Raw genomic sequence first — 14,893 nt, 5'->3', positions numbered from 1 at the left:
TAGGGGCCCCCAGGGTGTCTGGCGGTCCACTGGTTTACTTTTTCTCTTGGAAGGTAAATTGTGGGGAATCTCCATCTCCTCCTCTCCATTTGGCTTCTCCTTCACTCTGGCACCTCTCTGTTTTCTTTCCCATTTCTGAGAATAGACTAAGACAATACCATAGACATACATACTGATAGGTTAATAGACTATTAGACTAATAGACTAAGACATGTAATGGAATACATATTATATGTATGTACATATGTATAATATATGTATTGTATGTATGCATATATGTAATATATATACTACATAATGAATAGACCCTAGACATACAGGAGCCTGGGTGATGCTTTGGAAGGCGCCTAGTGGGGCCTCTTCATTTTCTCTGTGAGGGGGGTGCTCACGGGGAGGGGGGCAGTTAGTCATCCTTGGAACTGGCCAGCTCTGGGAAGGGCAGCCCCTCGGGGTCTGCAAGGCCCCAAGATGCCAAAGCCTCATAAGACACAGGGTGTAAGAAACATGATTCACACGATTGCCCACAGAGCTGAGATGGCAGGGAAGGAGTGACGGAGGTGATGGATGAGGGGTAAAGAGCAAATTATTTAGCAACGGTAACCCGAGAAAGATAAAGCAATAGCTCGGGGGACTGTTTAGAAGTCTTGCACGTGGGTCAGAGGGCAAAGAGGATTCTTTTTATGGGCTTTCCAGAGACGTCTCCACCTGGGTTGGGAGGGACACGGGAGAGCCCTGTGAGGCGTCAACGCTCTTCTGAGCCTGCAGCAAAAGCAGGGGCCCCCGAGGAGGAGGGGTCCAGTCTCAGCTCTGCGACTACCCAGCAGGACCCTCACGTCTCCAGGAAGGGGGGGCACAGAAAGTCCAAGTTCACACAGCTAGCAAACGGCACAGCCAGCATCTGAGCCCCTCAGAATCCTCATCCGGCAAATACTGGCAGCTGGACGAGGTGAGCCCTAAGCTTTGTTCACCCAAGAAGTCCTCTGAGTGTCTGATACAGTTCTCCTTGGTCTTAACCACTCCTTCCTCGAGAGAATCACTGTCCAGTAGAACCTTCGGGAATGACGGAAATGTTTACGTCTTGCTGTCCAGTATGGCAGCCACTGGGTACGAGACGTGAGGCGAGCACAACCGAGAAAATGAACTTGCCGTTTTATTGAATTTAAACAACCACACGCGGCCAGAAACTATTGTACCAGCCAGCACAGCTCTAGCAGAACCTTGAAAACTGCATAAATGAATAGTCGTCTCTCCACCCAGCAACCAGGGAAATGTGTGGGCCTTCCAGAAGTTTCCAGAAGTTTCATTAAAGACAGCTTTAGCCCTCCCCCAAACCTGCAACTTAGGGAACCCACAAGGAAAAGCCATTACACAGCCATGATACTGCTCCTAATCCCTCACCCAGCCCCAGTATAGAATTTTCCCAGTCCCCGTTTGGTGCCTGACCCAAGAGCACCCCCACTGGGGGGCTTGTTCCTATGGCTCCTCTCCTCCCACCCAGCTTTGGTGGTCCCCCTTCTTTCCCAGAGCTCATGCTGCCCTCTCTTTCTCTGTCCCTCTAAAGGCACAGCCTTCAGAGCCTACATCCCTGTCCTTGAGTAGAGAAGGGCATCTCGAGTTCTCCAATGGGAAGTCCAAGGGGAACCCACACCCATTCTGCTCTCCCTTGGACCCTAGCTACAGACTCAAGGCTAAAGATCAGTATTTGGTCTTTTATCTCATAGTAATGGAGCGCTCGAGTGTCCCTAGGAGGTTGGGACTATTTCTTCTGTGACACTGTAGGTAGGCTCCAGCCATTCCCAACCCCTCCATCTTAGAGCTGGCACTGACTCTTTCCACTCAAGTCTGGGTGTGCTGGCATGTCTCACGGCAGCCTGACCGTCAAAGACAATGGGAAAGCTGCTGACAACCTCCCCCACCCTGGGGCTTTCTCTCCCCAGGCGTCATGGACCACTACTTGGTCATGCATCAACTGCGCTGTAACGGGGTCCTTGAGGGCATCCGGATTTGCAGGAAAGGATTCCCCAGCCGGATCCTCTATGCTGACTTTAAACAGCGGTAGGTCACGTGACTTTGCCTCTGTCTCCTTTTGAGGGCACTGTGTGCGTTTCCCGAAGGGGCCCCTCCGGCTGGGTGTTGGGTGAGCTCACAGCCTCCCAGGGTCTCCGTGAGCTGGAGGATGATCTAAGCTCAAAGCAAGTGCAGGGCCAGCCCCAAGTGGTCGCAAGGTCCAAGCCCCAATCCTCCAGACCAGGGCTTCTCAACTTCTGCCCTGTTGGCATCCGGGGCTAGATAATCCTCCACTGTTGGGGCTGCTCTGTGTGTTGTAGGATTTTAGCGGCATCCCTGGTCTCTACCTACAATGTTGGTAGCAAAGCACACCCCACCCAAACTGGGACGATCAAAAATGTCTCCAGACATTCCCACATGTCCCCTGGGCACAGGTGGGGGCGTAGGGGGGGAATAAATCATCCCCATTTGAGCCCCACTGCTCCCGACCAGCACTCTCCTCCCAGCTGCAATCTGGGCCCACAAGTCAAGTCCAGGCCTTGTCTGGAGCAGAGGAAGGAAGGGGACGCTCCAGAGGTAGGAGGCCCAGAGGTCTGCAAGTCGTAGTTGATCTCAAGGTTCTTTTATGTCAAATGAGAACCATTTCCTTTGAAAACAAACAGCCTGGGGTCTTTCTCGGGGATTGAATCCATTCAGGAAATGTTGTCCCTCAACTGAAACTGCCATCCGGCCTATCATCGCCATGCTGATGAGAGGGCCCAAGCAGGGCGTAGGCCTGACCCAGCTTCCAGTGCCGGACTTGAGTGCCGGTGAGGGATCTTTGCGTGTGCTTCCTGTGTGCTTGGCCAACTGCTGGCAGACTCTTGTCGCCTAAACCGCGGCGGCTCTCCGGAGTCTGTCTTTCCTCAGGGGAGGGCATGGCCTTCCTGACCCGGGTCGTCACAGAATGACTGGCCCGGGCCCTGGCAGGACTCTCAGGCGCCCGGGCCTGGACAGAGAGCAAATTGCATGAAGGGAACACCTTCCCAGCTCTGTGTGGCCAGAGGCCCTTCTCCCCGGAGACTACCCCCCCCCACACCCAGCTGCCGGGAGGTATCTCATCAGCCTGTCTCCCCCCTCAGCTACCGGATTCTCAATGCCAACGCCATCCCCGAAGGGCAGTTTATTGACAGCAAAAACGCTTCTGAGAAGCTGCTGAGCTCCATCGACGTGGACCGTGAGCAGTATAGGTTTGGCCACACCAAGGTGAGAGCGTGTGAAGCGGGGACACTCCCAACCCATGTAACCCACAGCCCCAGGCTGCTCGTCGGCCAGTTGGGGGAAAGGGCTCTTCACCCGTCCGGTCAGCCTGGAAACCCCTTTGCACAGGAGCCCAAGCAGAGGCAGCCTGGGTCTAGGTGTCGAGAGTTCTGTCTCTGTGTTGGTTTCTAAGTGGCTAGTGGCTTAATTTGGAAGCCAGGGCCTCCTCAGCAATGGAGGAAAGCAATAGAAAGTTCTAGTGTCCTGAGAGAGCACAGAAAAGCACTTTTTTTTTTTAATGTTTATATATTTTTGAGACACAGGGAGAGAGACTGAGTGCGAGCAGGGGAGGGGCAGAGAGAGAGAGAGGGAGACACGGAATCCAAAGCAGGCTCCAGGCTCCGAGCTGTCAGCACAGAGCCCGACACGGGACTCGAACACATGAACCGTGAGATCAGGACCTGAGCCAAGGTCGGACACTTAACCACCTGAGCCACCCAGGTGTCCCAAGAAAAGGCACTCTTAAATGGGACAAGAGTCAAGGAGAGAGGAAAACACAGCAAGGATTCCAGGAACAGTGACAGTTTGGAGGGAATGATTACAACAGATAAAAATGGCTGCCATGTAGTGATCACATGTGGAGCCAGCCCTATGACCCCCCCCCTCTGTGCACCTTGCACTGAGTCCTCCCAGTATCCCAAAGGTGATAAGGATGGTTCTTACCTCGTGGGGTTACAGGTCGGGCCAAGGATATAAAGGCTCCCAGAGGGCAAAACATTTGCTCGAGGTCCCAGGGACACTGAGGCACAAAGGCCAGCTTCAAATACTGGCCTGACTCCAGAACTCTCCCTCCTGGAAAGGGCCAAGCCAGGCCTGCTGGCCTCCAAGGGTTCCCTGCTTCCTTGGAACATTGGTGTGGGCCGTGGGTGCATGGGCTCAGGGTGGGACTAGTCTCAGATGGGCAGACAGACAGGAGAATGGGGAGGCAGAACTGTCTGTGGATTTCTCCTAATCGGGACACAGTTGAGTTCTGAGGTTACTTCTGGACTCACCCTCGCCTCCGATATGTAAGGTCTGTCCCAGTTGGTCCTTGTGCATTGGTGGGGCCTGGAATGTACTTTGGAACAGGGCACGGGAGGGTCCACTGTGGAGCCCAGGTGGCTGCCAGTCCCAAGCCAGGGTGCTGAAGACCAGAGGCTGGTTTGGACACAAACAGGCTCCTGGGAGGGCCCAGGTTCCACACCTGCTGAGAACAAAGCCAGGCTCATGTCTCCCCTGGTTCAGGTGTTTTTCAAAGCCGGACTTCTTGGACTCCTGGAGGAGATGAGGGACGAGAAGCTGGTGACCCTAATGACACACACGCAGGCCATCTGCCGGGGGTACCTGATGCGGGTGGAGTTCAAGAAGATGATGGAGAGGAGGTGATGTGGACCCTCGTCCCAGCTCACACCGCCCTCCCTACCTCGCAGCTGACTGCTGCTTCCTGGTTTTAGTCTTGGGGCACTAACGTCCTCGTTCATTCACTTAACCGACACCTGCTGAGCGGCCATTCTGTGCTGGGGACCCCGCGTGGTGCTGGGGATGCAGAAAGGAGTCCTTCCCTCCAGGAGCTCAGAGACGGGCCGGAAGCAGACACTTGCATGTTTGGCTGTAACGCCTGTGACAAGTGCAATGTCAGAGTCACGTTCAGGGCAATGGGGGGGTGGTGAGGAAAGCCCTCCACATGCCTGGGAGTTGGGGCTGGCTGAAGGGGTCAGCAAGAAGAAAGAACTTTCCGAAGCAAGCTTTGCATGGCCTGAGAAAGGAGGGCTTGGAGGCCACCATGGTGGGAGCGAGGAGGGAGTGGCACTCAACGCTGGCTCCCCTGCACCGAGTTAATGAGGCAAGGCTGGGTCATCGGGCTGGGGAGCCATGGAAGGCACAGATGGCCCATGTCCTCCCTCAGCTCCCAACCTCAACGAGTGCTGTTTCCTCTGAACCCTCAGAGAGCACTGCAGGGTTCACAGGAGCTGCATGGCTCAGCCGTCCCTGCTTCCCACATAGCAGGGAAGGGTGAAGGGTCTGGGCCCACGGGGCAGGTGGGGGTGGACACAAGTCCTTGCTGTGGTTCAGTAACCCCAGTCCTACTGGGCGAACAGGGAGTCCATCTTCTGCATCCAGTACAACATCCGCGCCTTCATGAACGTCAAGCACTGGCCCTGGATGAACCTGTTCTTTAAGATCAAGCCCCTCCTCAAGAGCGCAGAGGCCGAGAAGGAGATGGCCACCATGAAGGAGGACTTCGAGAGGGCCAAGGAAGAGCTGGCCAGATCCGAGGCTCGCCGGAAGGAGCTGGAGGAGAAGATGGTGACCCTGCTGCAGGAAAAAAATGACCTCCAGCTACAGGTCCAGTCTGTAAGTACCTTCCTGAGGAGGCTAGAAAAGGAGGAACAAAAGGGAGGCCCCAGCAGGTGCATCGATTCAAGGGGCAGTGGTGCCACCTAGTGGGACTACAGAGTATTGCAGCCAGTTGGAGGCAGGGATGAGGGCTTGGTTTAGCCCAAGCACAGGTGCTTGCTGGGGGCAAGTCTACAAAGTGAATTTCTGCTCGCCCTCATTTGTCTCTGTCTTGCAGAAGGGAATGTGTCTGTCATCATAATTAAAAACTGTCCGGAATGCACCGGAAAATCATATAACTAAAAATAAAAGTAAATCATTAAAATAATTCAAAGGAGAAAGAGTAATCTTATGTATATGGTTTTGATAATAGGATTCTACTAAAAAAAAAGCTTTGAAGATATGCATTTTTTAAGTTTATTTATTTTGAGAGAGAGTGTGTGTGTGTGTGTGTGTGCGCGCACGCAAGCGGGAGAAGGGCAGAGAGAATCCCAAGCAGGCTCCGCACTGTCAGCACAGAGCCCAACATGGGGTTAAATCTCACGAACAGTGAAATCATGACCTGAGCCGAAGTTGGACGCTCAACCAACTGAACCACCCAGCCGCCCTGATAAGCATTTTTATTATTTAAAAAAATTTTTTTTCTAATGTTTATTTTTGAGAAAGCAAGAGGCAGAGCCTGAGCGGGGGAGGGGCAGAGGGAGAGAGGGAGACACAGAATCCAAAGCGGGCTCCAGGCTCCAAGCTGTTGGCCCAGAGCAGGACGCAGGGCTCAAACTCACAAACAGTGAGATCATGACCTGAATCGAAGTCAACGCTTAATGGACTGAGCCACCCAGGTGCCTCGAAGCATTTTTAAAATCAAGGAAATTGGGAAACGAAACCATACCTAGTATGTGACATCCTGGTACAATAATTGTATCAATACACAAGTTAAGATGCTTATCATTTGCCCTTTTGAATGAACTCCTAAATGCCTGGCACTTGCAAAGCATTTTCTCCTCCATTGTTCACTTTCCAGTCAGTACAGGTGGTCATTAAGAGCACTTTCCCAAGCCGAGTGGGCAAGAGGACTAGTTTTGGAACCAGAGAGCTAGATTTATATCCCTGGCCCTCCACTTGATGGCTGTGCTGCCTCGGGCAAGTTTCTTAGCCTCTTTGTACCTCGGTTTCCTCATCTGTAAAATGGCCACAGTAATAGCACCCATGTCCTAGGATTTATGGGGAGGATCAGATGAGTCCCTGCATGCAAAATGCCTAGCACATAGTACATGTTCAGTTAACACACACACTTATTCTTATCCATAACCTTGGGATGTGTGTCCAGTTTTTACAACTCTTATATAAAAAGAAGTAGCCCAATTAAGTTTAAGAATATAATTAGCTAATCTTGGTCTGTCCAAGAGACTCATTACAGAGCCTTCTGGGATACATTTGTATGTTATCACTTCATTCCTGTCTGTTTTGAATTTTCTGCCCTGTGGCTCCAGGAGGCAGGGCTAACTAGGCACCGACAGGACTTTTCCATTGAAAGTGAAAAGGTAGTAATGTTTCGAAAATGCCACTTAGCTCGTGGTAACATCGAGTAGATGAGTCGTTTTTCACCCCCTCGTAGATGGAAGCATGAAATGGCCAGCGCCCAAATCTGACAAATTTGCAGAAGCTTTATGAACTTCATGCACTCCTTTGTTTGCAATTATTTTAGGTGTATTTCTAGTAAGTGGATGTCCCTGGTGGTTTTTTTAAAAAGGTGTATACAAGGGCGCCTGAGTGGCTCAGTTGGTTTAAGCATCTGACTTCGGCTCAGGTCATGATCTCGCGGCCCGTGAGTTTGAGCCCCGTGTCAGGCTCTCTGCCGACAGCTCAGAGCCTGGAGTCTGCTTTACATTCTGTGTGTCTCTCTCTCTCTCTGCCCCTCCCCTGCTCACACTCTGTCTCTCTCTCTCTCAAAGATAAATAAAGATTTTTAAAAAGGTGTATACGAATGGTATATAAGTGGTGTGTGTGCATCTGTGCCAATGAGTGTGTGTGCACGTGTGCGTGTGTGCACATGAATGTGTGCATGTGTGTTTGCATTTAGACATGAGAGTGTGTGTGTGTGTGTGTGTGTGTGTGTGTGCACGCGAGTGGGTGTGCAGGTGCATGTTTGTGCGTGTGACCTATTCCTTGGCTTAGGTCTAGATAGTGGGCTTTTGGAGGGCAGAGCCCTTCCCTTGTAAGGTTTGCCGAGAGTCTGACCAAAACACAATGACCTGGCTCTTTCAGGAAACAGAAAATCTGATGGACGCCGAGGAGCGGTGTGAGGGACTCATCAAAAGCAAGATTCAACTGGAAGCCAAAGTCAAGGAGCTGAGCGAGAGGCTGGAAGAGGAAGAAGAGATGAATTCGGAGCTGGTGGCCAAGAAGAGAAACCTGGAAGATAAATGCTCATCCCTCAAGAGAGACATCGACGATCTGGAGCTGACCCTGACAAAAGTGGAAAAGGAGAAACATGCCACTGAGAACAAGGTGGGCAACCCCAGGGGTCCCCAGAGTGTCTGGAGCTCCCTCTCTGTGAGGAGGAGACATTGCCTGAGGTCAGGGGTAGGAACGGACGGACAGTTAGTGAGGTCCCACCCAGTCCTCTCCTCTGCCTCATTCTGGAGCCTGGAGACTCTGCTCAACCCTCCTCCTGCCTGGCTGGCTGCACCCCAAACTTCCAGCCCCAACCCATCCTGCACAAAGGAAGTGATCCTGGAGAAGAAGGATGGCGTCTTATTCATCATCACTTACATCTGTCCCAGGAGGAGCAAACCCAAGTGCCTCCAGGGGCCAGGCAGATGATGAGGCAGGCAGGTGGGGATAGGGGCAGAAAGCTGGATCACATCAAGCGCTCACAGGGATGTGGGGACACAGGGACTTTTGTGTGTTACTGGCAGAGTATAGACTGATGCAGGTTTCAGGAAAGCATCTGGAAATACTTGGTCGCATTAAGAATCCACATAGCCTTTGAGCAAACGATTCTGCTCTTGAGTGTCTAGACCAGGGAATTCTCCCACCAGCCCAAAAGGGGACACATTCAGTAGCATCGCTTGTGGTGGGGGAGAGCCGGAGGCAGTATCAGGGTCCACACTGGGGAGCGGACACTTGAGGAGTAGAAGATGCCCATCAGGGAGTTCTACAAAGCCAGCAGGAACACCAGGCTTGTACACACAGGGCACCAAGATGGATACGAAAGACCTAACGCTGAAAATAGGAAAATGAAAGGTACACTACGATACCATTCATATGAACTAAAAATCACATGTACGCACAAGAATACACATTTTACAGAAACAAGTGAAAAATGCAACACCTGATTCACATCGTAATGGTTGCCAATGAGATAGAGCAAGGGATAGGGTTGACCTGGTGTGAGACGACCCAGAGTCAGTGTTGGTTAGACAACCAGGAGTAGGGGAAAGGGACAGTCGGGAGGGGTGGAGATTGTGGCAAACAGAAGGGCATTTGCCCTGTCCAAGATGGCAGCCATGACTTGACTCTAGCCAACTGCCTCCCGGTGGGAATGGGAATCCATTGTCACCAAAGCCTCTGATTTTCCATGAGAAGCCAGGAGTCCAGATCTTATGTGAAACTGCTTTTCCTTTTTCCACCCTGGTAACTTAACTCAAAAGTTGTAAACTGTTACATGGACTAAAGAAAACATGTCTTCGGCCAGATTCAGCCCACAAGTCAGGTGCTTAACAACCTCTGATCTGGAAGGGTGTCGTACGTGGAACAAAGTTTAATTTAAATGCCTTGCAACTTCAGGGGCACCTGGGTGGCTCAGTCAGTTAAGCATCTGACATCAGCTCAGGTCATGATCTCACGGTTCGTGGGTCCGAGCCCTGCATCGGGCTCTGTGCTGATGTCTCAGAGCCCGGAGCCCGCTTCGGATTCTGTGTCTCCTTCTCTCTCTGCCCCTCCCCCGTTCATGCTCTGTCTCTGTCTCAAAAATAAATAAACATTAAAAAAATAAAATAATAAATAAATAAATAAATAAATAAATAAATAAATAAATGCCTTGCAACTTCACATTTGGTGCCCCGCCTTCTGCTTCTTGACAGCGCAAGACTCCCATTCTGGATGCTCTTGCATAGCACTGCATCTCTTTCCTTATGCTTCCTACCTGATTCTAACCCCCAAATTCTCATTGATATATTATGATAAATATAGATTGATCGGTTGTCCTTCAGAGGCACCCTATCTGCATCTATCAATATGCTGCCCTGTGAGATCCCTAACCCTCCCTGAAGGAATGTTCCTAACGGGAGGATTTGAGGCTCTCTGTGCAGGCCAGTCAGGAAGATTAAGAATTCATAGACTGCCAGTTTCAGGATGATACAGCCAACGACACACTAAGCACCTGCCAAGGAGGTAAAGAGGCAGTGGCAAAAAAAAAAAAAAAGAATGACAAAGAGAAAGTAAAGAAAATGAACAATCTAGGTTCTGCTGGAAGCCCCTGACTTCATTGTTTGCACGATTCGATTGTGTTGATACTCTTCCAGGTAAAGAATCTTTCTGAGGAAATGACAGCACTAGAGGAAAACATTTCCAAATTGACCAAAGAGAAGAAGTCTCTGCAGGAGGCCCATCAGCAAACATTGGATGATCTCCAGGTTGAGGAGGATAAAGTCAACGGTCTAATCAAAATAAATGTCAAGCTGGAACAGCAAACGGATGATGTAAGGAGATTTTACCACTGCGTTCTAAGAGCCATTGCTTGCAGAAGCACGGGCAAGAGCGGGGGGTGGGGGTGGGGTGGGGTCCAGCTTCTGATTCTGAATCAGAATCCCTGAGTCTGGACCTCAGCCCCCTCCACAGGAGCCTGGAGTGTTGAGTGAGACCCTTAAACTCTTCAGCCTCCGTTTCCACCTCTTGAAATGGGGATACACCCAGATCCACCTCGGAGGGTTTCCGTGGAAAAAGCTCAGGAGGTGGAGAGTGTTCAGTAACCATGACAATGACCATTGTTCCCCATCGTGTTAACATTTTTTGTTCTCGGTGCAAGAACCGTGTCTGAGGTTTTTCAGGTTTCACTCACGGTTGTGGCTTGAACTTGTCTGGACGGCATCAGTTTTTCTGTTCCTCACACGCCCTCGTGCACCCACACACGGGCACACTCACAGATTTGCACTCATCACCCCCCCACCACCATGCATGTGAGCGAGGGAGGAGTGACGGTGTTCAATCTAGGTCCTCAGAAGCCGTGGGCGGCCACACTGGCTCAAGGGGCGAGCTCATGTTCCCCCCAGGGTCTCAACCTTTGCACCCACGTCTCCCCAGCTTGAGGGCTCCTTGGAGCAGGAGAAGAAGCTCCGGGCGGACCTGGAGAGAATGAAGAGGAAGCTGGAAGGAGACCTGAAAATGTCCCAGGAATCCATCATGGATCTAGAAAACGATAAGCAGCAAGTAGAGGAGAAATTGAAAAAGTAGGTATTTCATGTTTGACCTCTGTGTTTGAGCCTGAAAGCCAGTCGACCCCCTTTAAAAGGCTTGTATTTCGTGTTATATTTGCAGGAAGGAGTTTGACATCAGTCAGTTACAAACCAAAATTGAGGACGAACAAGCACACGGTTTGCAATTACAAAAGAAGATCAAAGAACTACAGGTGGAAACATCAAAACCCTCCCCACCCTGAAAACCCTTTGCAAGGGTCCCTCCTGCCCTTCTCCCTTTGTTTCTTTAGCTGCTGGTTTTCCTCCTGTCCTCAGAGCCAGAATGTCCTGTCCTTCCCTTTATGTCTCTGAAATTAACACCTTAATTTTCTCAGTAGCACATAGGCAATCTCCTTGAGAATATTACAGTGTTGCCCTAAATGGGACTGGTAAGGGTGCTTTGATCCTCACCAGTGAGCTGGGTGCTCTCCACGTCTTCTCAGAAGTCACTCCTGGGGCACCTGGGTGGCTCAGGCAGTTGAGCGTCTGACTCTCGATTTCAGCTCAGGTCATGATGTCACGGCTTCGTGAGTTTGAGCCCCGCATTGGGCTCTGCACTGACAACATGGAGTCTGTTTGGGATTCTCTCTTTCCCCCTCTCCCCGTCCCTCCCCCACATGTTGTCTCTGCCTCTCCCAAAATAAATAAATGAGCTTAAAAAAAAAAAGAAGTCACTCCCACTCTCAGTGGGATGTGTATCCTCCGGGGTCTTTTGCTGTGGATTTATGTACATTGATCTAGGCGTTGTGAGTTCAAACCCCACATTGGGCATGGAGATTACATAAAAATAAAATCTTTTTTTAAGAAAAGACCCAAAGAAACTAATAGGATATATTAATGCATACATATGTATATGCACATATACATTAAACTATAAAGGAACAAGAACATTAAACTATATATATTTACATATATATTTATGCATGTAAATATATTCATTAAATATATGGATATTTTATATCTCTTAGTTTAAATATGATACCACAGAGGCTTTGGTTCTGCAACTTGCTCCTTTCTTTTTTTTTTTTTTTTAATTTTTTAAATCTTTATTTATTTTTGAGAAAGAGAGAAAGAGAGAGTGAAAGCAGGGAAGGGACAGAGAGAGAGGCACACACACACAGAATCCGAAGCAGGCTCCAGGCTCTGAGCCGTCAGCACAGAGCCCTATGCGGGACTCGAACCCACGAACCGTGAGATCATGACCTGAGCTGAAGTCGGATGCTTAACCAACTGAGCCACCCAGGCGCCCCACAACTTGCTTCTGCGGACCTGTCCGTGATAGACATGGGTCCAGTCTAACCCTTCACGAACTCCTGGAACACGGCCCCATCATGGTGGATTTGACAAGTCCCATACTTTTTTTTAATTTCTTTTAATGTTTTATTTATTTTTGAGACAGAGAGAGACAGAGCATGAGCAGGGGAGGGGCAGCGAGAGAGGGAGACACAGAATCCGAAGCGGGCTCCAGGCTCTGAGCTGGCAGCACAGAGCCCGACAAGTCCCATATTGATGGACGTTTAGACTGTTTCCAAGTTTGTTCCTCACTAATTTAATGTTCTAGCATATTCTTTTCTTTGTGATGCCTACCCTCAGTCCCTCACCACCCTGCCCCTTCCAAAGAGGGCTACTCCCCCGTCCCCAATATGCCTGATGCAGTGACTGTTTCAGGCCCGCACAGAAGAGCTGGAGGAGGAAATCGAGGCAGAGAGGGCCTCCCGGGCCAAAGCAGAGAAGCAGCGCTCGGACCTCTCCCGCGAACTGGAGGAGATCAGCGAGCGGCTGGAAGAAGCCGGCGGGGCCACTTCCGCCCAGATCGAGATGAACAAGAAGCGGGAGGCCGAGTTCCAGAAGATGCGCAGGGACCTGGAGGAGGCCACCCTGCAGCACGAAGCCACGGCGGCCACCCTGAGGAAGAAGCACGCGGACAGCGTGGCCGAGCTGGGGGAGCAGATAGACAACCTACAGAGGGTCAAGCAGAAGCTGGAGAAGGAGAAGAGCGAGTTGAAGATGGAGATCGACGACCTGGCCAGTAACATGGAGACCGTCTCCAAGGCCAAGGTACCTGACTCCCTGCTCGTAGCAAGTGTGAGGCAGTCACATCCACCTGCCCAGGGGGCAGATGTAATTTGATGCCCGCGAATTCACTTCCCCTTCTAAACCGATTCTCCCCCAATTCTTCCTGCTCCCAACACCCGAAATCCATTCCGGTCATTCAAGCTTGACCCAATGATCTCCTTGCGATGCAAGGTCTCATCATCCTTCCCAGAGTCTCAGAAAGCTTTCAGAACCTTCCAACCCATCTGGCATTTTCTACAGCTAAATCGATTGATGGGTTGTACCAAAGGGCCTTGCTGGGCATGGTTTTCTACATGCCACTTCCTCCCTAGCCACCGTGTTAATCCTGGGTGGCATTACCAATGTGAAGTTATGCGTGAGAACAGGGGCGGATCCGAGTTTTGTGCCGCTCGAAGTAAAACTCAGGAGGGGAGGGGCTCTTTAAGAAAATGTACTCGGGGCGCCTGGGTGGCGCAGTCGGTTAAGCGTCCGACTTCAGCCAGGTCACGATCTCGCAGTCCGGGAGTTCGAGCCCCGCGTCGGGCTCTGGGCTGATGGCTCAGAGCCTGGAGCCTGTTTCCGATTCTGTGTCTCCCTCTCTCTGACCCTCCCCCGTTCATGCTCTGTCTCTCTCTGTCCCAAAAATAAATAAACGTTGAAAAAAAAAAATTAAAAAAAAAAAGAAAATGTACTCAAAATTAGGGGCACCCGGCCGGCTCAGTCACTTGAGCGTCCGACTTCAGCTCAGGTCATGATCTCGCAGTTTATGAGTTCGAGCCCCGCATCCGGCTCTGTGCTGACAGCTCAGAACCTGGAGCCTGCTTTGGATTCTGTGTCTCCCTCTCTCGCTGCCCCTCCCCGTCTCACACTCTGTCTCTTGCTCAAAAATAAATTTAAAAAAATTAAAAACAAAAAATAAAATGGACCCAACATTATAAATACAAAGTTAAGCACAAAAGTAAATATTCATTTAGAGTGAGAAAAACAAATCAGGTCCCCGTCTTCTGACACCTCTTCGGGCCATTTGCCAGAAATGCCTCCCTAGAAATATATTCTTCTGCTTGCATGCAGCTTCCTTCCCCACCTGGAACCTTCTATAGCCACCTGCATGATCTAGGGCCCCTGGAAGTGAGGGTTGTGAAGCTCAAACCTCACCAGATTCATGGTAAAGCCGCTCCTGTGTGACTTCAAGGCAGACCTTCCTCACGGAGTGACTATGTGCTTCTAGATTCGTGGTGCCTCTTGCTGTCCTTGTTTAGGATCTGGATTCACAGCCGGGGCTTCATCTTGATTGCTTCCTCACTGCCTGACTGCCACTCCTTTTTCTCTCTTGCTTGTCTCCCCGGTTTTCTGCCCTTCTTGGCTTTGTCCTCCCTCTCAGGAGTTATGTATTCTCTGTCTCCATCTCTGTCCCTCTCGGGGGGACACACAGGCCAGGTCTCAGGGTTGCCTGGGTTAGAAGTGGGGATGGCAGCACCCACGCGCAGCACCGCCTTGTCACCTCCCTTTCTCTGTCATGCTTCCCACTCTCCGTTCTCAATTTTAAAATCCAGTGGAGGAAGTCTTTTATATTGCTTCATTTTTTTTAAGTTGTTGTATCCTTTGATTTTGTTTCTCCTTGTGAGTCTGCTGTCTCTTTTTCAACTACCCCAGGTAAAATTATTTTATGTTCATATGTCATTTTCTCAAAGATATCCTAAGCACTTGAGAACTTCCTTAGAATCTAATATCTCTGCCTCTTCTTTTTTTTAAATGTTTGT

The 14,893-nt window shown here is 50.5% G+C and overlaps 1 protein-coding gene across 1 annotated transcript in view; it reads left to right on the top strand.

Annotated features, from left to right (window-relative positions):
* Window positions 1-14,893, top strand: part of MYH13 (myosin heavy chain 13) — a 52,515-nt gene that overhangs the window by 24,010 nt on the left and 13,612 nt on the right. The window contains exons 17-25 of the mRNA XM_045487393.1: window positions 1,938-2,055; window positions 3,129-3,252; window positions 4,531-4,667; window positions 5,385-5,640; window positions 7,888-8,130; window positions 10,149-10,325; window positions 10,927-11,072; window positions 11,161-11,251; window positions 12,747-13,136. Coding sequence (XP_045343349.1) covers window positions 1,938-2,055; window positions 3,129-3,252; window positions 4,531-4,667; window positions 5,385-5,640; window positions 7,888-8,130; window positions 10,149-10,325; window positions 10,927-11,072; window positions 11,161-11,251; window positions 12,747-13,136 — 1,682 coding nt within the window. The remainder of the gene's footprint in view (window positions 1-1,937; window positions 2,056-3,128; window positions 3,253-4,530; window positions 4,668-5,384; window positions 5,641-7,887; window positions 8,131-10,148; window positions 10,326-10,926; window positions 11,073-11,160; window positions 11,252-12,746; window positions 13,137-14,893) is intronic.

Source organism: Leopardus geoffroyi, chromosome E1 (assembly GCF_018350155.1).
Source record: "Leopardus geoffroyi isolate Oge1 chromosome E1, O.geoffroyi_Oge1_pat1.0, whole genome shotgun sequence".
Lineage (NCBI taxonomy): Eukaryota > Metazoa > Chordata > Mammalia > Carnivora > Felidae > Leopardus > Leopardus geoffroyi.
This window is presented reverse-complemented; position numbering and strand designations above follow the sequence as displayed.